The sequence below is a fragment of the Camponotus vicinus genome, unplaced genomic scaffold (assembly GCF_025532165.1).
Source record: "Camponotus vicinus isolate PSW18456_S1 unplaced genomic scaffold, iyCamVici1.0 SCAF_2, whole genome shotgun sequence".
In the NCBI taxonomy this organism is placed as follows: domain Eukaryota; kingdom Metazoa; phylum Arthropoda; class Insecta; order Hymenoptera; family Formicidae; genus Camponotus; species Camponotus vicinus.
The window spans coordinates 10,895,130-10,919,219 of record NW_028141956.1 but is presented as its reverse complement, the minus strand read 5'-3'; the positions used below and the strand labels follow the sequence as shown (position 1 = coordinate 10,919,219).

Here is a 24,090-nt window from a genome sequence, read left to right as displayed (position 1 = left end):
TCTGTGATATTAATATCATATCCATTATGAAATAAATCACAACCATAAAAATTACTTAATAATTTTAAATATATATACTTTTATTTTTTATTTATCTAAGAAATAAATGCTGTAATTCTTAATCTGTGCAAATGTCTTCTGCGCGGAAACGATTGTTTAGATATATATTCTTGTTTTTTAAATATATGACAAAAAGAGTAATTATATGACTCTTCTTTCATGGAAGTTATTTTATAATATTGATTATTAATTGTTTATAGTAATTATTAAATTATTTAGAAATTATCATGAGAGAACCAATAGTAATAGCCAATCCATTGTTTGGTATTATAAAATTTGAAGAATTTATGAATTAGTCAATCTCAATAATATAGAATAATTATAGGAAATTCACAATACCGAGCTTTCTTAAAAATCCAAAGCGATTTGCCGCGATTGGCCTTGAAAATACGACAGGAAATCATTCCACTAGTCGCATGACCTCACACGTGTAATCGACGAGATTGTATCGGCTCTTTTCTCCTTGTTTTTTTGCTCAATGCTTAGATGATAAGTAAGAATCACATCTCAACCGAGATAATAAAATAACCCTAAACATATTTTAGAAATAAATTCATAATTTAATTTTATAAAAAGTGACTTATGGCTAACAATTATTTTAATAAAATATAATAAAGAAACAAATTCCTTATAATTTCTTGTTTTTTTTTTTTTTTATAGAAAGGTTGAGGAATACTGTTAAGACTTACTGTTACATGTGTGATTTCAAGCTAAAAATTCAGAATTTACTTGCAGATTCACAAGATATCTTGGGCCGATTATTTTTCTATCTATTAAAAAGGCGTTTAATTTTTTATGTTCTATGCATAAATATCTTTACCTGTTTGTGATTAAAATATTTAATAACAAAAAACATTTTCGACATTGCGCATAATAGTTACGACAAACCAAGCGGAACGTGGTCCATCATGTCAAGATAATTTCGAAAAGCGAGACGTGTAAAGTTTTAAAAATGCGGTTTGAAAGAGCGATACCGCTACATGACCACCACACCGCAAAGGGTTAAATGAAATCAAATACATGTGAGAATGCCGAAGCGAAGACGAAAGAAAATGACACGAGGGGAGATAGAGAAAGGCACTTTCGCGTTTAAGCGTACTCAGAAAAATGCGCGGAAAATGCACCATCGATGGCGAGGAGAATTTTCTCATAGAAAATACGACATGAATTTCACGTGGCACGATATGACTTCCTCGCACAATTCGAGACATAAATTGCTAGCCTTTGGCGCATTTTCATCGCGATCCAATAGACTTTCCCTATGAAGAAAAAGTTCGCTTTATGCGAGCGCTTCAACGGGTCGCTCTTCGGGAAATGCCTTATATTTTCATCCAGTTAACATTAATATACACAGTATTCCGGAAATAATACGCTTTCTCTTCAGATCAAATGTGTAATTATATTCATCATCAAATAAAAAGTATTTATCAAAACAATGAAAATATAAATTAAAAATATTTATCAAAACAAGGAAAATATAAATTAAAAATATTTATCAAAACAAGGAAAATATAAATTAAAAATATTTACCAAAACAACGAAAATATAAATTAAAAATATTTATCAAAATAAGAAAAATTAGACTGAATAAGACATTATTATCATCGTACTTTTCTGACGCGTGAATCTAACTATAATATGAGTGGAAGCTATAGAATACGTATAATGGAATTCGCGTGGGATCCCGTCCAAGGCTTTTACAACGTCCGTTTAATTTATGCTCGTGAAGTAATGCCCGAACAACGAAAAGTTATAGCTCTTGAAATTACCGATATATTAACAATTTGAAGAAAAGAACAAAATCGCTGTAAACAGTTTTAAGAGAGCAATGCTCTTAGATTTAAAAAACTTTCATTGCTTATAAAAATGACTAGAGAGTTAAACGTGAAATCGCTTAAGATCTCGTTTTCAAGTCAGTGATTTAAATGATGGCATCAGCAAATGTCACAATCCTAGATGCATTTCTTTGAAGATTTCCATAGAGATCGTTCTAACGGATTCTTGCGATCATTCAAATTGTCGCCGGCATGAATGTGACTACTGTTTGCCTTTTCGAGCATGACCAATCGTTAATCTTATTCACGTTGGATCGATCTGTGTTATGCCCTGAAAATTCGATCAATCGAGCGTTACGCATTAATGCGAAAAAGTAGATTGTAATTGATAGAAGCCGCAAAAAAGCATTATATATAGATCAAGCGTCATCATGGCACTGATACATCCGAGCTCGATAATTAGAAAATGAATAAAATTATTCATTTAAAATATAAAAATATTCCAATTTTTATTTTTATTCAAATTAATCAGAAACATAAAAATTATTTTCAAATTAGAAATCTCACTATATGAAAAAAGATTCTAATATTTTTTCATTAACTGTTCCATTAATTAAATAAATACACACAATTTTCATAAATCATCTAGAAATTATAAACATTGAAATTTTAAACGTAATTGTTGAGATGATTCGCGCTTGCAATGAGAATCTAACGCTTTTGTTTTATGCTGGGAAATCGCATAAACGGTTTCACGCAGATTACGAACATAATAGACGGTTATGCGGTTACAATTCGATATTTTTACCGACGAGATGCCATCGTTTGCTTGCGCGGCTTACCTTCAAGTAACTAAACGTCCGTAATTTTGCTGATTACAGGACTAAAGTGCGGCCATCCGGCTGTGCCGATGAACGCCAAAGTATCGTTGTCTGAGGAATCCTTAACGGTCGGCACCGTTGCAAAGTACACCTGCGATATTGGATACGAGTTGTTTGGGTAAGTGCATATTCCCGTACAACAATGCATTACAATAATACTTATATGAACTTGAAACATCTTACTTTTAACAAATTAAATTTTCAAGTAGAAAAAATAATAGTGTTCGTATTTATAGTTATTTGTAACAATGATATCGTTCATAATCGAAATTATAAGAAATATAGCATTTTGAAAAAAAATAATGAATTTTAAGATAAAAAAGAATCACTGATGTATCTTACTTCAGAATCGTTTACAGATGTTTGTAATTGTATCGTTTAAAAGTTGTAATATATTTACAATTGACAAAAAAATGTAGCTCTAGCAATTTCATAAAAATATCTCAAGTCCATTTTTCTCTTATTTAAAATGATTTTTATAGTTGAATTAGTTGAATTAAATTAATTCAAAAATTATATTAAAGAAATATTTGCACATAATTGAGAAAAAACGCAACTTTGTCGATTTTAAAGATATCTCAAATATGTTTGTGCTTTTTTTAGAATTAAAATAAAAAGTAAATAAGAATTTTTTATTTGTTGTTTCAAAACAACGATAACAACAAGACAATTATGAATCTTTGAATCTGACGCACGCATTACAAGATACTTATAATATGCTTTTCTCATAGTAGTATATAACCCTTTCGCTAAGGGGCCGATTCCCCGCAGTAAATAGAATCCTTTAATCACATTTTCTTCTCAATCAAAGATAGGCAGCCAACTAGTTGGCTATGGGGAATCTGAGTAAAGACCGAAACTAATATTTATTGCAGCTACTGGCTCTTTATGAAAGGCGAAAAATATACTATTATAAGTTTACTTTATAACACGTGTTTCACTGCTCAATAGTTCAGTTGATAATAATTAGTCCCGGTTGTTTCTACTATTAGCATCTCGTTGCGGTTTATTCATGATAATGACGCAATGAGACTACGCCTATCGCGCGATATCCACGGATAATATTGCTTTCCCGGAAAGAATTTCGATCGACAGGCGTGCCATTCTCTTTGCAGCAGCGAATAAATTATAAAGGCTGCAAAATGAACTTAAAAGTAGGTGATAGTATAACTGAAGAAAAATGATTCAGATAAAGAATTTCATTTGTAAAATTAACGGAATTTTTACAATTTTGATATATATAATCGATAAAATTATAAAATTCTAGTTCTCTTTAAGGAAAAACTCTATCAATTATATCGAAATTCTAAAAATGACAAGTAAATAAAATAAATATGATAAAAAATAATACGAAATATTATTTCGTTGGGTAGTTGGTATTATATAATTAACGGGACTTAAAATCACGTTAAACTCAGCATATTTGAGACTCTCTGCCTTCGAGATTTAAGATAATTCGGAACTTCAATCATGAAACTTCAAATAGTATGCCATGTATCTTGTAACCGTTAAATATACTGTGTATATTAATTACCGCTAACATTTCTTAAATATTCTATCTCCTAAGTTATCGTATCAGAATGAACGCCGTCACTAAATTCTAAAATTTATCATTAATTTCTAAATTATGTAAAAATAACATTTTTCTTTAAATTTTACTCGCGGTTATTGTAAGTGTATTGTTGTTAGATTTTGCCATAGTGAATATCAACGGACCATCATAATGAAATTTAATTAATATCGCAATGACATCGTTCATATACATGATTCTCGGAATAATAAAATTACAATATATCGAAGTTGATCTGACGATTTAAGGAAATAATCTATAATGATATCTTACTGTGAATTTTCTGTAACATTTCTTACATTCTTGGAATCAAGTCTTGATCTCCTCATCATATTTTTCAAAATTACATCATGTATTTAAAAAACATAGAATTATCAATTTTTAGTTATCGCTTCTTCTAAAAAAGAAAAAAATAAAAAAGTTATATCAGTAGATAAAGGGAACACTTAATGTGTCAATAACACTACATCTTTATCATATAAGATTACAAGATATAGTTAGCATGTTACGACAAAACCTCAACTTTTTATCGTGAAACTAATGCGAGAGAAAATTAATTTCCCCGCATCCATAGGAGCACATGACCGAAGATTGGCGATCGTGTGTTACGCACGATCGAATATATTTTCTTCTCGACGCATGCAACGACGAGCGGAATGCATGCTTCTCGTCGAGAATAGTGATTGTCTATAATGTGGCACACTACTGACTTTCCTCGTTTTTAAACGGTTGGTGCGAGAGACCGTTTTATTTAAAAAGAAAACTTAAAGAATAAAATAGGAAAGTAAAGAATCCCGTTCATGTCGCATTTCTGAATTTAAAACCACAGTTTATGATAAAAAAGAACACGTCTACATCTTTCTCTGGTCAAAATATTTTTTCAAGATTCGTATTAAAATTTCAAAGCTTCACTTAAATTTAATACTGTCAGGATTAAATTAAATTGACAGAACGTTTCTTCGAGTTTTCATCACATTACATGTGATCGCGTGTAATGCATGCCTTGTAAAAACAAGCATATCGAACGTGATTACATGCTTAAGTGTAGTATTTTATCGCAATTTTTCTTAAGAAATCATAAGCGTATAATTCTTCGGAAATCTACTAAGAAATCTACAACTCTTTCACAATTATTTTATTATAAATAAAAGTCTTTTTACCTCAAATATCTCCCTTGAGAATTTGAAAAAATGCAAGTGCCATTGCTTCGCGCATTATCCTCCTTCCATTTGCAGCGCGTAATTGCACCGGTTATACGCACAAAAAGTTATAAGTAACATTTTTCGCTCCAACGGTCCGACAAAAGATTTCATGCATAACACGCATAACGAAGTCGATACACCTGTTATCAGTTGCGTAACGTCGCGAGAAAGTGATGTCCGCGTGGTCACCGATAATGCACATTTTGTATCAGCTGATAACTGTTTGCTACTTTCTTCCAGAACCGGCAGTTTGACATGCAACGCCCGAGGAAAATGGCAGGGCGATCTACCGTTTTGCGGTGAGTATTCATTTTCTCGCGACCCTTTCTCAAATCGACAACGATAGACTGTATTATACAAACTGACGTTCCACCACCAATATGACAATTACACATACATGTTATACACTTCGATAAGGTTGATTAATTCTCAATGTCCGTGATTTATAACATGCACCCTAATTATGCTAATTATGCATCTTTATAATTCGTCCGGTGTTCGCGTTCGTTTTCCTCATCAATGTCTACTATACAATCAACTTTCTCCATCGCACGAAATGAAATTTGTTTTCGTGATATGACTGGAAGACATGAACGCGACAGGGATCGCCGAACGAGAGTCGCATTTTCGTCGGAGAGAACATCAAATTGCTTGCCTTAAAATACCAATCAAGCTACTTTCCCTCGCTTCATATAGGGTGTTCCAAAATTATCATTAATTCTCCCAGCTATGGAATAGAGAACAAGCAACATGATAATAGTTTTCGTGCAAAATTAATAATTAAACATTAAAGAATTTCAAGAATTTTACTTCAATTTTCACTTTGCCAAGATTCTATAATTGAGCCGTAAAAAATACTTAATTATAAAAATCATGAAATAATTTTACGGGCAATATTATCGCGAAGTAAAAATTGTAAACCAGTTGCTTGAGAGGTTTCTAAATAAAAAAAAAAAAAATGACGGTTGTAGGACATCCTCTTGAAAGCGCTCGTTCAATGCGTGAAATTTCTCTCCTTTTTCTCTTTTTCTCTATTACATTCCTATTACAAACCTCATCGCGTTATTCAACGAATAATATTCGATTCGCGACCATCGATTTTTTAAATTATTGCATGATTGCGAAAAAAGCGGTTTTGTTATGACTTTCTCTGTGATACGAAAAAAGTCGGACTACAAGAAAATGTAATTGCCATTGTCATTGTTTGGCTATAGCGGAACGATCCGCACCATTTCCGTGAAATAACGGCAACAGGGTGTCGCGAATTGATCCCAAGAATCAAGTCTAAAGATATAGAACATGAATAAAAAAAATACATATATAATACATCGATATACGATACGAAACAACGGTAACGACAAGCAGTTGTTGCTTTGTCAGACAACTAATCATTTTTCGGCGATAATTATAAGTAATTATCAAACACATCCTGCCATTAGCGAGCGATTCATTATTTAATCATCAACGTTTCTGATGATTAACAATTATGACTAAAGTGCGATTAATAATAAATGCTAAACAAGTGGTGTTTCATGAAGTTATCATGACAATGAAATAGTAAACTGAGTAAATAAAATTAACAAAAATTAGTTTAAAATTAGGACTTTGAATTTTGGTTTCACTAGGAAGAAATTATGATGACAAAACTATAATAAAAAATAAATAATACGACAGGTACGAATGTGGGTTTTCGCAAACCGGCAAATCAATCGACGACCGTGAGGGGTGGAAACGCAAATCACGGTAATGACGGTGACTTCAGTACAGAACACGACGGGAAAAGATGCACGGAAACTCAAAGCGAGCCCAGTCCCTGGTGGAGAGTCGACCTTCTCAAACCATATTCCGTCAAGGTTGTCCGGGTGACGACGCGAGGCTGTTGTGGTAAACTTCCGCATAATCGTTTCATATTCGAGACTTAAGAGGATTATGACTTGCAATGCAATGGTCATATTATTCTATAAATTCGTTTTAATTTATGAATATCTTGATATTTAAATACGTTATTTTATTATATTCAAAATTTTCTTATTCGATAAAGACGAATAATAATTTTACCTAATTTTAAATTAGAGAAAAGAAGATTACTTAATATAACTTTTTATTTTTTTGAGGCTCTCTTTCTCTTAAGCTTCAGCGCACACGATTGTATGTTTATTTTAAGACCCGACTATAGGTACGACTAGCCTGAATAATGACTTATCGATTGCTCGGCAGGTCATCAACCTCTTCAGGATATTGAGATAAGAGTAGGTAACAGCAGCGCTGAATTGCAACGCAATCCTCTGTGCGCCTGGTTTCCCGGTACTATTGGTAAGTGTTTCGAGAGAGACAGCTATGAATAATACGAATCGTTAATAAGAAACCATTCAGAACATTTTCATCTTTTGTTATTGTACCTTTTTAATGTATTATTGTATTTAATGTATTAAAAGATCTACAATTATTCTGCATCAAATATTGTAAAAATTTTTGAAAAAGATGCCTGTTAATTATCTTAAAAACTTATTTATCTAATTACAAAAACATTTGTACTTATTATGTATCGAATGTTGCAAAAAATATATGGAAAAAGATGCCTGTTAATTATCTCTTAAAAATTTACTTATTTTAAATTATTCCATGATATATATTCAGAGTCTGAATGTTTCCTAAAAAATTAAATCGAGTTAATTAAGATCAATGATGAATCAAACTCGTAGAGGAGGGTATTACGAAGACCTTCATCTGTGCCAGAGCTCTAGTGGGCCAATACGTCTTTCTGCAACTTGTTGGTGTCGAAGGTAGTTTGAGTCTCTGCGAAGTGGAAGTTTTCGCCACGGATGGTAAGTTTTAACTTCCGTAAAAAGCTTGAATTCACTTTATCTTTTAATAAATAGCACGCGCGCACGAATATTTTATTAAATAAATAAATAATGAAGAATGCCAAAGCTAAAAAAAGAAATAATTAAAAAATTGGATGCAAATCATAATAATTAAATAATAATAATTCTTTCCTAACGTGTATGATTGGACCGTATAATTTATATCATATCAGAATAATCGCATATTCAAGAGAAAAAAAATATTTGCTATGTAAAGGATATTATAAATGTTTGCAGAATTCTCGATAGATAGGTGTGCACATGCTGGCACGCCTGCTGATGCCGACTTGGCCGCCTTCAATTCGACGTGTTATGAATTTATAGTGAAGAAGGGCGGTTCTTTCCAAGAGGCGAGAAACTACTGCAAGAATCGCGGAGGTGATCTCGTTCACGGTTTCCAGGTTGTTAGAATTTATTCTTATATTTAGAACTTTCTTGTAAAAATATTTTTATCTTATTCTTCTACATGAGATAAATTTAACAATTTTTAAAAATTGTTATACATTATTATTTATATATATTAAAATTAAAAGATCATTAAAATGTGTTTCATAGACGGTAGCGCATTTAATGAAATTAAAAATTGATGTTCATAATATTTGCAGGGTGCATCGTCTATATTTATCCTGAACAATCTAGAAAGGCGAAAGGATAAACTCAAGACCCAACTGGTCTGGATCGGAGCCCAGAAGGAACCGCAGATCACAGCTCGAACGTGGCGATGGGTGGACGGTAAGTTGGCAAAGTTTCGGCGAGTTATTCCCATTATTAACAATCACCCGTGAGAATCGGGCCGAGAGGGCGGAATTGGGTAACCCGAGGTGAGATTCGGTAACCCGATTGTCGATTCGTTGTCCGGCTATTACCCGGCAATTACAGAACGATTACGCGACATCGTGTTATTTCGGAAGGGCGATTTTGCAAATTCGCATTCCAGCTTCGCTTCGAAAGAACGACGATCGCATTCTGTAATGATGAGTCAATCGAGTATCGTATAATCAGAACAAATTGTATCGTAAGGTAGAATCGTTATGGGCTTGCAGCCGAAGTATCGTCTGACGATAAATAGAACGTGAAAGTTATTGCCGTGTCGAAATCTACAGGAAGTTACATCTTCCAACGTGCAGCCCATGCATCAATTAATAAATATATGTATTTCTATTTATATGTATGAAATCATCCATCGTTAGCACGAGTGTCATATGATCAATATATAACAAAGTATGATATGATCAATAATATTGATTGAATAAAATATAAAACAAAATAAACAGATAAATAGTAATCGCTTGATGATTTATAAAAATATAAGTATGGTTTATTGCGAAAATCTCACCTTTTGCCGAATTTTAATTTCCTTATATTACAATATATATAAATATATAAATATAAATAAATAAATAAATAAATATATATATATATATATATATATATATATATGTATATATATATTTAATGCAATTATAATATATTATTATTAAAAATTGTTGCTAAGAAAAATAAAAATATAAGAATAAAAAATCGAGTGTGTGTATCAAATTAATTAGAATATTAACACAGAATTATTATCACAGGCGAGATTGTGCAAAAACCATCCTGGGGCAAAGACCAGCCAAACAATTACAACGGCGAACAAAACTGTGTCGTGCTGGACGGAGGTCGCGGTTGGCTTTGGAATGACGTCGGTTGCAACCTCGATTACCTTCACTGGATCTGCCAGAGCAGTAAGTGTGAATAGGAATTTTGTCTGTGGACAGAGAAAAGTCCGGTTCTCGCGAAAAAAAATTTCGCCTGCGATTGCAGGAAAAAAAAAAAACGAAGCCTGTGCAAAAAAATCTCATAAAATTACTGCGTCTCATAGAAACATATATATTTTATTTATCCATTTTATTCTTCGTAGGACCGCCGATTTGCGGCAGCCCTGAAAAATCAGAAAATACTACGATCGTGGGATCCAAGAGAACGATAGGATCCACGATAGATTACGTTTGCCCGGACGGTTATATGTTGGTTGGATCGAAGTCCAGAATGTGCGGGCCAAGCGGTTTTTGGAGCGGTGACGTACCCACGTGCAAATGTGAGTGTGAGATTTTAATCGTCTCACAATCTAATCATTCACCATCTTAAATAATGTCATACTCACAAATGTAATTGCTCCTTATTCTATTTTTTAACTTTAGTTTCTTTCTCTTTCTCTCTCTTTTTTTCTTCTCTTCTCTCTTTCTTTGTCTCTTTCATTCATCGATTGTCTTCTTATTATTCTAAAAAATTAAATTTCTATACATCATTTGCACATCAATTATACATTGCACATATTTGCCATTTCTTAATTTTTACTTACTATTTACTTTTAATATATATTTAATATGATTCAGAAAATTATTAAAAAAAAAATGTTGAAGGCTAGTATGAAGTTAGATTCCACAAATTTCCTTTCTAAATAATTATTCTTCTATGTGCAAATGAATATGCAATGATGCATTAAAATTTAATTTTTTCGAATATTATAAAATTAATTTTGTGTTTGAAGCTGTTTAAAGAACACTTCAAAATTTTGAAATGAGCTTTGTGTTATGTTATCTATATAAGAATCACATAATTATATTAATTATATTTAATGCTGAACATGCAATGTAAATGTACAAGTTACATCTGTTACGCTCAACCTCCGTCATTTTTTAAATATTTTTACAGTTGTCGACTGCGGTGTCCTACCAAATTTGGAGAATGGTGTTGTTACATTACTCGAGGACAGAACCACACACGGCGCTCTCGCGGATTATAAGTGTAAAGAAAATTATACGCTAGTGGGTGACACGAGACGAAGATGCGGAGATGGTGGTATCTGGAGCGGACACCAACCTCAATGTCTGTGTAAGTAAAATATGTTTTTCGTATTTAGCTGTTTATTTCTGAGTTTTTACAAGTTTTAAAAAATTATACTTGCAAATTAGCCATTGCAAAATTGCATATAAAAGTTAAATACCCAGTAAATATTAATAAATCATATTGGAACATTATGTAGTTACGTGTCTTATTTTCATAAATAAGATCAACTATTAATAATTCAACATGAAATTCTTATCGTTTATTTTCTGTATATATAGATATATATATAATTATTTATAATTATAAAATCTCATGTGTACATTATACTAATAATTAGAAAATAATTTCATGTTAGCGTTTAAGTAAAAGAATCGCATTTCAGTATACTTTCTACCTTCAGTCTGTCTGTGATTACACGGCTAATTACTTTTTAGTCGACTGGTGTCCCGAGCCACCGGAAGTGAATGGTGGCATCGTGACAACTACCGGAAGAAGAGTGGGCTCCACCGCCACTTACTCCTGCCAAAATGGATTCATTTTGTTCGGTGATAATGTAAGTTTTCAGATTTTTTTAAATTAATTATTATTAAAAGTATGAGGCTGTTTGCCAGGTTTTTTTTATTTATATACTTTCCTGTTTCCTATTTATGTATTTTACATATAAATATATATTAAAAAATGAGATAAGATATTGTATATATGTGCCATTCTTCGATTGACAATTAAGGTTCTCACGTGCAATATCGGAGGCGAATGGTCCGGTAAAGCACCGCAATGCCGATTCGTCGATTGTGGGGCTCCGGCCCAGATCGAATTCGGAACGGTTGTTCTAACTAACGGCACGACCACGGTAGGCAGTTTAGCCGTCTACACGTGTCAAGAAGATTACTGGTTGGTGGGTGAAGGAAAGCAAGAGTGCACCAAAGAGGGCAAGTGGAGCCACGACACGCCATCGTGCGAATGTAAGAATTATTTTATAAAAATTAATATCTCGAAAAGCTCATACTTTTATTCATTAAAATTTTTTAAAATATTATGCAAGAATTAACTTTAATTGTAAGAGAAAAAATTTCTCACGTAAAGATTAAGTTAAAAAGAATAACAAAAATACTTGTCATTGAAAATATTTTATGTGATGTTTAATTCGCGCTATATTTATCATTATATATTTTTTTATATAGTAATTACATGTGAGGAGCTGGAAGTGCCCACAGGAGGTTTCGTAGTGGGATATGATCTCAATGTTCACAGTGTTATCGAATATCACTGCGACGTGGGTTATTTGCTTCATGGCGAGGTCAAGCATTTGTGCGGCAAAGACGGAGAATGGACAGGGGAGGTGCCGAGTTGCGAGTGTGAGTCAATCTCTAGTATCTGATTTCTCATCAAAACTACTCGAGATAATCACGTTATATTCTATAGGAAAGGAGTATAATTTAGAACGAAGGTCGTCTTTGCCGTCAAAGTCTTTCGCCCTAAATGAAATCTCTTAAGAGCAGCTTATTAGTATTTAAGAAAGTGTTTAGAAAAACCATGTCTCAAATTCACAATTTTTAAAATTTTTATTTATCTAATGTTCTGTATAGATTATATTTTTCATATTTTTTTTGGAATAATAAGATTATAAATTCTTATGGGAATAATGTGAATTTTTCCACAATTGTCAGTCGTATATCTTTAATCGTACTATAATTGCTCTTAGGATTATGTTAATTAGAATTATTCTGCAGATATCGATTGCGGCAAGGTTCTTCCGGTTTTAAATGGCGCTGTGGATTACGCGAACGGAACGACTCATCTCGGCAGTGAAATTACATACAGCTGCACGAGGAATTACAGATTGAATGGAGTTTCGAGAAGATATTGTCTGGACAACCGTCAATGGAGTGACGCTACTCCAAAATGCGAAGGTATAAATACATCAGAAAGTATTACTAAAGTAAGATTATTATCACTTAAGTGAAATTGGATTAAAAGTTGCGCGATATTACAACTGAAAAGAAGATATCCATATTCCTCCTTTACATAAGACGTTCATAAAAGACACGATCGCATTTATGTCCACTTTCTCGATACATCGTAAAAACTTGGCCACGAGTTTTATGAGAATCCAGTATTTATGTGCGCCCATGTTATATCATATTTATGTCTACTTCAGAGATTCGTTGTACGGAACCTGTACTAGCAGAACACGGAATTCTTTCGGTGACTGGAAACGATCGAATGTACGGAAGGACACTGATTCGCACAGGAACTGCGGAGAATTCGAACACGGGCGCAACTTCGTATAAGATTGGAGCCTTGGCAAAATATAGGTGCGAGAGAGGATATAAGGTGGTCGGAGAACCTCTGTCCACTTGCGAGGAGAACGGAAAGTGGAGCGGCGAAGTACCGCAATGCGTCTGTAAGTACATATCTAGAGCATCTAATCATCGGAAATTGCATTCTACAAATCGATCAATTATATACGTGTAAAATTATGTAGGATAAATAACGGTCATTGATCATTCAGAGGATGTTTCATCCTCTCTCTAAATAATAAATTTATATCACATATATTAATTATGTTATGTAAAATATATTCGCGTTTTTTTTTTGACATTTAAATATCACTTTTTAAATAAAATTTTAAAATATCAGATATATATGATTTGACATTTATTGAATAAGCATTCTCCTGACAGATGTTGACTGTGGTAAACCCGAACACATTCAACACGGACGTTATACATTGACATCGAATGCAACATACTATGGAGCAGCTGCACTTTACGAATGCGACGGTAATTTCGAGTTAGATGGCTTTGCCAGAAGACTGTGCCTTGAAAACGGTACCTGGAGCAGCGATACTCCTGTCTGTCGAGGTAATCTCTCGGAGATATTTAATTCTTTAAAAGTCTTAGTAACCGAACTGTCACATCAACGTTCCGTAAAAAATAAATAGAGAAATCTTATTGTTCAATTAGTTCTAAGTTAATTTCAATTTTAGCTCGACTGTTTTATTTTAAAGCTGTTAATTATGTTAGACAAAATTAAAATGGCAATCAAATAGCATTAAATTGCAGCGAGATAACTACAAAATCGACATTTATAGAAATTCGATGCCGAGATCCTGAGAAAACCGGTGTATTATCAACGCAAGTATCGACTCACAGTGTGGGTGGAGTGGCGCATTATAGCTGCCCACGTGGATTTTATATGGAAGGAAACGAAACCAGGATTTGTTTACAAAATGGATCGTGGAGCGGTACAACACCTGCTTGTTTCTGTAAGAAACTTTTTGAGAGAAATAATATTATATTTTTTATTTTTAACATAAAAAACCTCTCCAATTTGTCTTTGAGAAAATTTACTATTTTCAATATATATTGATACATATTTTCATATAATAAATGCAATAATATTTTTCAAAAATTTTCTTTTCTGTATTATACATATAAGATAAAAAATAGTCTACGAAAATATTATCGATTGAAATTTTTCTATCGGTCGATAATAATATCCTTATTATTGAACGAATCATTAAAAGAGCTCAAGATTCATTCGCGATATATTTTCAGCGGTTGATTGCAAGCATCCGGGACCGATAGAGAACGGTCGAGTGATAATAGTGAATGGCTCGACGACTTATGGAGGAGCCGCGGAGTATCACTGTTTACCACAGTATGAAAGAGTCGGTATATTTCTGAGGAAGTGTTTGGACACAGGATTTTGGAGTGGGGAGGAACCTAAATGCGAATGTAAAATATATATACATTCTTTTGGAGTATATCTAATATATTTAATATATTCAAAATAATAAATTCAAATAATTAATATATTCAAAATGTTTAAAATATTTCATATAATTAATATATATATATATATATATATATATATATATATATATATATATATTTTTTTTTTTTTTTTTTTTAAGTATATATAGTATATGTCTTCTTAAGCTTTATTGACTAAGTAATTTCCTCAAGATATTAAAAATTATTTCGTACAACGGCTAATAAGCGGCTCGAAATAAATCGCAAACTATTAATGTCTCGAGGAAGTAAGTTTATCTATAAAGTTGAGAAACATTTGAAACACACACTTAATATAAGAAATTATTATCGCAGTAGCTGGGAACGAAGTGGCAGAACCTCAAGGTGTTGGGACGAGTGTCGGTATCGGAGCTGGCGTGATTATATTTATATTAATTATCCTCGGACTAGTCTATCTTAGGCTGTAAGTATCTACTTTCTTCGAAGTAAATCTATTTTTTCGCGAAAATAATTTGCAAAAATATATTAATTCATCGATACATTCATAGACGAAAAGCTACGCCGGTGAAAAATACCGAGAACGTCCAGGCAGCGGAAAGGAAAGAGGATCAAAATGCCGCCGTTATGTCTTACGCGACATTAAACGACGGTACACCCAACACCATGTATGAAAACGTCCCCGAAGATGGTCTCTACGATAATCCGTACAGTTTAAGTGGTAGCACGTATAGGTAAGTTGCAAATGTGTGTAAGGGTTTTGCGACGCAATCTTGGTAAATAATATTAATATCCTATAATATGTATATTAATATCCTATAATATATCGATAATTCTCTATTAGATTAACTGTTAATGTAAAATGGTTAAAACAGCGAATCGAATAAAATTAATTATTTACAAATATCCGATCTATAAAAGTGGAGAAATAAATAAGATACCGGACAAATAAAGATGCAAAATATTTTTTTTAATTTTAAATTCTAAACTCTAAAACCGATATTATTCTAATAAATTGATATGTTTACAACAGATATAATGGCCAGCCGAGAAGAACGTACGGCAGATCCGGACATTACGAGGCCGAACCGGTTCCTAATAGAAACGGAATAACTATCAATGGTGTGTCTGTGCGATAGCTTAAAATTTCATCGGCCTCTTCGTTTTCGTCGAGAATCGCGCGCGATTGTTGGCGATCTCGAGAGATCTCTCTCGCGCGATTCTCGTCGTTCACGAGACGATACTTTATGTACAGAAAACACCGAAGAACTTGTTGTCGTTATTTATATATTACCGCCCGTCTCGAGAGTGCGACAATTCATGTAAATAATTTTCGCGAGAGAATGTATAAAAGAACGAGCGTGAAAAGTTTGAAAAGGATTGTATGTCGATGACGCTCGTTCTTTCGAGGAGATTTTTTTTCCCCGAAGATCAACTATGTGTGTACGCGATTCTGTATATATGGTGTATTGATTCATTTAGATTCATTATTATGCGTAGGTTTTAAGTGTCACGTTGTAGCTAAGTTTCTGATCGTGCGTAAATAAAGAAACCCGCGCTCTTGTTGTACTTGACACTTTGTCACATTATTTCGTTCTACTCTTGCATAGTAGAAACTCAAGATAACAAATAAATTTTTTATTTACGTTAATTTAAATGTTACTTGATAATAAGTTTTTGATAATTATATATAGGATATTCTGATAATGTGTTTCGTTTATTTTGAGACATTTCTCTCAAATATAAGTATTTATATTATAATAATATAATTATCAAAAATAATTTAAATTTTATGAACTACTGAAAAAAAACATGTACATAGTAAAAGTTTATATTTATATAAATGTAAAGTATACTTAATTTGAAATTTTTTTAGGTAAGTATAAGATGATCTGCATTTAAATAATCTGACAAATAATACTACTACAAAGTTAATAATAATAATTTTAGTATTCATTGATTTGGCGATTATTCAAAAGTTGTCGCAAAATTTGCGTTGCAAATGAAAAGAAAAGACTTAAGCTGTAGTTTTAATATGAATCCAATAAATCATTCTAATTTCCTAAATGATAATATATTGACAAGATTGATCTGATAAATAATAAAAAATACTTTATTCTCTCCACAATTAAAATAATCATTTTCTTTCTCGGAAAAATGTCATATAAATAAATTTTCTTATCGATTTCTTATTTAAAAATAGTTTTTTTCAATTTTTAGTGATTATAAAAATCGAATAAGATCGAGATTATTGTTATTACGAAAGATTGCAGAAAGTGTACTAGTCTCTTTCATATCCTTATATGGCTATGTGTCGGTATACGAGATATTAACCCATGTATGGAAGTGATTCCCAGTTCAGGGCTGTAATTACTTGTAGATCATTTCCCAAAAAATTTTCAAACTAAATATGCTTTACATTTATATATGCAAATTATTGCTATGTAAATATTACTTTCCAAAAGACAATTTATAAAAATTATATAAAATTAATTCTCATAATTACATTATCTCATCATTTTTCATCATGTTAATTTTTTAATATTCTACATTTTGTCTGCTTATAAAAATCTCAAATTAAAATCTTGTTGCAAATTGATTAAAATATAGTAATTTTCACAAAAAAATTTTTTATTACTAATCTCATTATTATTTGCTATATAAATTGTTTTCTTGCTTATTTTGTTAATGGAATAATCTATACTAACTGAATGATAAAAGCTATCTTGCGAATATTTTTTAAGCAAAAGATCAGAGCACAATCCTGATCGACTATTGGCAATGGCCTGAATTTTTCTCCATTCGCGAGCTCTGGCTCATACAGGCCCATTCATCTATCTTCCAGCAGATGGTGCTGGTTGGTCGGGTGTGGTGAATGACCACAGAGTGACGCGTAACGTGACTCAGTGTTCATCGTGAAGCTTCGATCTGTTCTAGTTTCCAGTTTTCAGGCGTTTTTCAAGCCTCTATTTACTCTTGTTCACCGAGTGAGTACGTTTCGATCTTTCTCCTTTAAATCGGGCGAATAATCAGGCTATCGAACGAAATCGTATCGTTCTTTCAACTCAATTCCGTGAACCCTCGATGGTTTACAGTAAATTTTACTCTCGAAAGGGTCGCCATTGTCATTCAGTTACAATTTACACAATTTGAATTGTGTTAATTAAAATAAAGGAAGATTGCTATTCCTAGTGAAAAAGGATAAGATGCAAATAGGATATCTCTTGGTTAGGTTATGTATTTACATATGCGATTTGGAAGAAATGTACAAGTGAGCATGCGCAGTGCCGTAGATAGCAGGAGATGCAATGGACATCATGGTATCAGGATTGAAACAATTGTATAAATTTTGATAAAATGATTAAATTTTTTACACTAAAAATTGAGCATTGAAATAAATTTGTTCCGAATAAAATTAATCTATAAATTGCAAGTATTGAAATAAAATTATTCTAACTCAATTTATAATATAGTAAAATTTTCATTAGACTGATTTTGACAGCACTGAGGAAACTCGAGTGAAAGTAGGACGATTTGAGAGAGATGAGTAAGCACGCGTATTTATGAACGTAAAAATTACTGCAGAATTCGCGACATTTACCTTCAAATGAAAATTTCACCTATTTTTTTCAAATTAGATATGTATTTTTTATAAATATAAAAACGGAAATGTAAGAAATCTTTATGCGAAGAAAGTATATAACAATAAGTATTTTATAAAAAAATATTTTATAAAAATTCTTTAAAAAATCAGAATATTTAAGAAATTATATATAATTTAAATATTTCGATTTCCTTTTTTCCTCTTAAACTTTTTTAAGTAGATATATTTTTAAGATGCATATTTATCAAAATTGAACAAAAAATTTGTGGCCTGTTTTCTAATATAAAAGTTATATTAGAGCGATCAAACAAGTTGTATATAAAGCAGAAGACATTCGAGTACACAAAGAGAGTAACGACCCCTTCTAGTCTGGCATCTCCTTTCGTCCAAGTATTTTTATCCCAATTTCGGTCACGTCAGGGTATCATGAATTGATTACCAAAAATAAACGCCAATGGCGATGGCGATTTTAGAGCTGTCTTGTCGTGATGTTTCTTTTAAAAAGGACGCGTCTTTGTTTCATTAAAATTCCGAATTTATAAGATAAAAAAGTTATAGTTTATTTTTCAAGCAAAACAGTTTCTACAAAATAAATGCTCTATGAATAAATCGTATTAAATATTGTTTCTTCACGAATATATGATATAAAAATTTATTAATTAAATTTCAAAATATACAATATGCCAAATCTAGCACAATCTAGCAAACTATTAATTGTTTCAAACTATTATTAAAAAAAAGAAATCAAATTTTATATTTATTGAAGAGTGTTACCAAGAATATTTTACGATTAGATTATTTAATATTTATATATATTTCTATTTTCTCAAAGGATCAATATTTATTATATTAATAAATGTCATTTCAGAATTTAAATTTACAGAAATAGAAAATTTTCATAAGTGCCATTAATTGAGAGATTGTGTGTGATTTTTAATATAAAAGTATTCAGAAACACTAACTAAAATTTAATTTTTGTTTCAGTAAGTGTGAAATGTCTTCTCGCAAAACTGCTGGACGTCGTGCCACCACGAAAAAACGCGCTCAACGCGCAACGTCGAATGTCTTCGCGATGTTTGACCAAGCGCAAATCGCGGAATTCAAAGAAGCTTTTAACATGATTGATCAGAATCATGACGGATTCATTGACAAGGAGGATTTGCATGATATGCTTGCCTCTCTGGGTAAGCAAATATAGAAAATTCCTTGATATTTTTACAGCTTATATATTTATATAAAACTACTACATTTCTCCTTTTCAATTAAAATAAGATATAAATAGAATTTAAAGAAAATTTAATTAACTTTTATAGGTAAGAATCCTACTGATGAATATTTGGAGGCAATGATGAACGAAGCACCTGGACCTATCAATTTTACAATGTTCTTGACATTGTTTGGAGAGAGATTGCAAGGGACTGATCCTGAAGATGTAATTAAGAATGCCTTCGGTTGTTTTGATGAAGAAAATACCGGTCATATAAATGAGGAGCGCCTTCGTGAATTGCTCACAACAATGGGTGACAGGTAATATCTTAGATAATATCTTAGATATCAAATTATATCAATTTTTGAACAAAATTCACAAAATTAATTGAAATTATTGAATTATATTAATTATATTAATTTAAATAAATTTGAATTATATTAATTTAAATTATTAAATTATTGAATTGTGGCAGTTACAGAAATATTTAAGAATTAAATTTAATATTTTTGTATATAACAATTTTGTTCAAAAAAATAAAGATAAAACAATGATTAGCCAGTAATAATTGATTATACAGTTATATAATTATATCTATTAATAATATAAAAGATTGTAGTAATATTGTCTACAGCTTGTTAATTCTCTTATATTCAGTATTTATTAATTTTTAATCTACTAAATATGATATTAAATCTAAGAAATGTATATATAAAAAATATAATACAATTTTGTGTGTCATTAAATCAAAAACAAAATCGATTAATCGATTATTTGTGTTTGATAATACAAAACGGATTCTCTTTTATCTTTAGATTCACGGATGACGATGTAGATGAAATGTACCGTGAAGCACCGATCAAAGGCTCAATGTTTGATTATCTAGAGTTTACTCGAATCTTGAAACACGGTGCAAAGGATAAAGATGAGCAGTAGTGAGCGGATTAATCTTAAAAGTTGGCGTATCCCCGACATGAAATCGTAGATAGTATTCGAAATTTCTCACGCGCATTTCGCACTTCTGAATTCATCCGATTTTTATTCACGAAATATTAATGATATTATCGGTAAATATCATTATTAATAAATAATAAAAAAATTGTAACATGATTCACATGGAGCAACTAAACCACAAAAACCTACCAAGTGATCTCGTCATATTTATTACTTATATTTTCATACCTTTATAAAATTCGTAATAAAAATGTTAATTGAAAAAATAAGTGATATATCTGGAAATGCGAGATGTGTCAAAAAATCTCGAAGTATTCAATTATAACCATTTTTTGTGAATGATTACTGTACAGTCGATGAAAGTTACACATGTAAGATATTTATACATACATATAAATCGACATGTAACTGTTGTAGATTCAGCATTTATATTTTAATATAATATTCTATTGCATATATGAAAAATATGAATATTTCTTTGAGCCAGCTAAAAAATTATATAACAGCATGAACACATGTAAATTTAACTCTGTCATTAATAATAATAATATATATAAATTGATATTTATTGCATTTGATTTGGCTTGAATTATAATTAATGCTTTCTTAAGATTTTGTATTTTTCTGAAATTATATATAAGAATTTATGATTTAAAAATATTTTAAATAATTTTCCCATAATAGTTAATTTTCTGTTAATTTATTCTAATAATAATAATAATAATTTCAAATAAATATAAATTTCTACAATATATAAAAAAATTAATTCTTGAAGATTAGATTAATTGAACACAATAGTTTAAATATTTTTACATTAATAAAAAATAATATTAAAAATAAATGATAAATCTCATTTTAAATATGTTTTTCACATGAAATACAAAATATGTTTTTCACATGAAATACAAACTTTACAAATGAGACATTTCTTGAAATAATAAAATTAGAGTAATGTTTATTGTTTTCTTGCTTAAAAAATACTATAAATCTAAATAATTGGTTATTAGTTGCATGCAATTACAAGTAATCAGAAATGATAGGTGCATGTTCCAAGCTCGAATGGAAAGTCAAATATACAATCAAAAAATTGCAAAACTTTTTCTTGCATTAATTGCAAATTCACACACATGAATAAAATGAATCCTTTTATACTAATAATGTATTATTATGTACTATAAGATTTGTCATATATATAGTATTTGACTTATATGTAGTATTCTGTTTTGTACATTTTCAAAAATGGCATTTTCTATAATTATTTGAAAAACTACTTGAAAATTCAAATACAAACTGATTTTTATTTTGAACTTTTACAATATATTCTATTAATATCGCGGTCTATTTGGCAATATTCAATATTTTTCATTTTTTGCATTTAATTTTTTTCATTTAAGAATGTATTTCTTCAGTAGGAATTATAATTGATTGTGTAATCATAAAAAATTGCATGCTAATAACTAAGTTATACAAAAATAAGAGTAAATATGAATTTGATTAAAATTGATACAGTGACAGAGCATTAACAAAACAATAAAAAAAAATATTTTTAAACAAGACTTACCGATCTGGATACCGATGATAATCCACTTCAACTGATCCAGAAGAAAGGTTAGTAATCCAAATTCAAGTAATCCCACTGGTTCAACGTTGAACTGATGCACTTATCACTTATCACTCACGAAATTTTTCACACTATTATCACTATTATCGTTTACAATATGTGGATATTACACTTATCACTCACGAAACTTTCGACACATTCCCGATTTTCTCGTTTATATGCAAAGACGACAAAATAGCGACACTAAAGTTACGATCACTGCACGAACCCGGACGCGAGGATCTTCGATGCCGTACTTCGCGATTTTACTGCGCTTTATATGAGCTCGAATATATCTCGGTGCATTTTTAACATCGTTTAAATATCATGAGTGAATGAAAATACGTAATAATTGCAAACGCCGCCGTTTCAAATATTTGACATTTTCGCGATATTATAATTCTCAGATGCCTTTCAACGAAAATCGCGTACTCGGCGGACAAAAGATCAATAACGACGAATTCACCGAAGCGTTTCGTTCTCGCGGGAACGCGATTTTAATAATTTGACGTCATATTCCGCGATATCTTCGAATCTTTCGATCGCGACAACGAACTGCATTACGTGGCGACACCTCTTGAGACTAAATTTTGACTAGAAGTCAATCGCGACCCTTCAAATCGCTTGCGATTCTCGAAGCATTATAAAGACACGGGCCTAACTTCAAAGCGCTTTGTTTTTCACGTATCTTTCGTAACTTATCTCACAATGCAATGATCTCTCGAAAAATCGCGCGTCTCTTATTTAATCTCTCAATAAAAAAAGACAACAGAACAATAAGAGTCGAATTTTTCCAGAAATATGGATTATGTCGACCGAATCGGCGATCGGCATAATTCGTCGCGTATCGTCTCATCGAACGCTCCATTTTCCGCAAAATTCGTGCAGAGCCGAGATATTCGAGCTGTCTTTATATCTTTCCACACGTTACACAACATTTCGTACACAACGCGTTAAGAAAACCAAGAAATACTTTACCGAAAAGCGGTGGACGATCTTGCGGATCACGCGAGTCGATAATACTAACAGTCAACTGAAATTGTCTAATGTCTATTGGTATCGCTTGGTATTACCAACTTATATAAATTTGCACGTATGTACATGGGGAATTTTCGGAGCGCGTTTTTAAATCACGTATCATGATTGCGATCATCCCGAGAAACAATAATACTGTTTTTTTTCAAAATAAAATAATATTATTATTAAGAAATTATTATTTTTCGCATAAAATCAATAGTCGTGACGCACAATTTAGAAACGAGCGCGTAAATTCAAATGTGGCATTTCTGCGTCTACGAAATTGCGGAATGAGAATATAAAACATGAAATACTTAAGCGTTTGTCAATTTGCCCTTTAATCTCTTTTAAAATGAGATAATATTTACATTTAGCGAGAGATGTTTCTAAATTACTGGAATAATAAGTCGTAAAGTATCAATAATAGATATGAAACTAAAACTTTAGAAATAACGTAAAAACTTTAGAAAAACTACGAGAAATTTATACGAAAACATAAAATGAGCTGTAGAAAAGAGAGAGAGAGAGAAAAGAAGAATCATTGATATTCAGACTCGCTGGGCAACCTTGACCTTTTAAATACATGAGCATGAACGTGACGAATGTTTTTTTGAAAAACTCGGGGTAATATTGTGGAATATTAATAAAGCGCGTATTAAACTATATGTTCAAGACCGCAAATTTTCTAAATTCCATTTTGGATTGGCGTATTACAGTCACTTGAGAAGATATTTTAAAAAGATATAATATTCTTTCAATTAAAAAAATTGAA

The 24,090-nt window shown here is 31.3% G+C and overlaps 2 protein-coding genes and 1 long non-coding RNA gene across 5 annotated transcripts in view; 2 read left to right on the top strand and 1 right to left on the bottom strand.

Annotated features, from left to right (window-relative positions):
* Fw (CUB and Sushi multiple domains furrowed) overlaps window positions 1–16,587 on the top strand; it is a 27,826-nt gene extending 11,239 nt beyond the window's left edge. Inside the window, exons 2-22 of the mRNA XM_083091562.1 lie at window positions 2,717–2,834; window positions 5,729–5,787; window positions 7,163–7,372; window positions 7,706–7,801; window positions 8,191–8,313; window positions 8,590–8,753; window positions 8,958–9,084; window positions 9,927–10,076; window positions 10,253–10,429; window positions 11,047–11,226; window positions 11,616–11,734; window positions 11,909–12,143; window positions 12,363–12,536; window positions 12,912–13,091; window positions 13,340–13,585; window positions 13,866–14,045; window positions 14,276–14,449; window positions 14,742–14,921; window positions 15,294–15,402; window positions 15,488–15,670; window positions 15,970–16,587. Coding sequence (XP_082947688.1) covers window positions 2,717–2,834; window positions 5,729–5,787; window positions 7,163–7,372; window positions 7,706–7,801; window positions 8,191–8,313; window positions 8,590–8,753; window positions 8,958–9,084; window positions 9,927–10,076; window positions 10,253–10,429; window positions 11,047–11,226; window positions 11,616–11,734; window positions 11,909–12,143; window positions 12,363–12,536; window positions 12,912–13,091; window positions 13,340–13,585; window positions 13,866–14,045; window positions 14,276–14,449; window positions 14,742–14,921; window positions 15,294–15,402; window positions 15,488–15,670; window positions 15,970–16,075 — 3,290 coding nt within the window. The 3' untranslated portion in view covers window positions 16,076–16,587. The remainder of the gene's footprint in view (window positions 1–2,716; window positions 2,835–5,728; window positions 5,788–7,162; window positions 7,373–7,705; window positions 7,802–8,190; window positions 8,314–8,589; window positions 8,754–8,957; window positions 9,085–9,926; window positions 10,077–10,252; window positions 10,430–11,046; window positions 11,227–11,615; window positions 11,735–11,908; window positions 12,144–12,362; window positions 12,537–12,911; window positions 13,092–13,339; window positions 13,586–13,865; window positions 14,046–14,275; window positions 14,450–14,741; window positions 14,922–15,293; window positions 15,403–15,487; window positions 15,671–15,969) is intronic.
* On the bottom strand, window positions 323–24,090 carry LOC145967027 (uncharacterized). 2 transcript variants are annotated; one of them, XR_014437271.1, is made up of 4 exons: window positions 22,263–24,090; window positions 2,678–2,807; window positions 750–2,166; window positions 323–590 (listed from the first exon to the last, which is right to left on the bottom strand). It is a non-coding gene; the product is annotated as an uncharacterized LOC145967027 (long non-coding RNA). The 2 variants fall into 2 exon arrangements; XR_014437270.1 differs by lacking the exon at window positions 323–590 and having other exon boundaries at window positions 697–2,166; window positions 22,263–24,070.
* Window positions 17,768–21,263, top strand: Sqh (myosin regulatory light chain sqh). 2 transcript variants are annotated; one of them, XM_083091605.1, is made up of 4 exons: window positions 17,768–17,923; window positions 19,525–19,724; window positions 19,854–20,067; window positions 20,563–21,263. In XM_083091605.1, the coding sequence occupies exons 2-4, from the start codon at window positions 19,535–19,537 to the stop codon at window positions 20,681–20,683; spliced, it is 525 nt and encodes a 174-aa protein (XP_082947731.1). In that variant the 5' UTR covers window positions 17,768–17,923; window positions 19,525–19,534; the 3' UTR covers window positions 20,684–21,263. The 2 variants fall into 2 exon arrangements, with proteins under 2 accessions (XP_082947731.1, XP_082947732.1); XM_083091606.1 differs by having other exon boundaries at window positions 17,780–17,927.

Excerpts from the sequence above, each read along its gene's own strand:
- Sqh (XM_083091605.1), top strand. The coding sequence starts at position 19,535 with ATGTCTTCTCGCAAAACTGCTGGACGTCGTGCCACCACGAAAAAACGC. Across the intron at positions 19,725-19,853 it reads TGATATGCTTGCCTCTCTGG|GTAAGAATCCTACTGATGAA; the intron begins GTAAGCAAATAT and ends TAACTTTTATAG. Across the intron at positions 20,068-20,562 it reads CTCACAACAATGGGTGACAG|ATTCACGGATGACGATGTAG; the intron begins GTAATATCTTAG and ends TTTTATCTTTAG.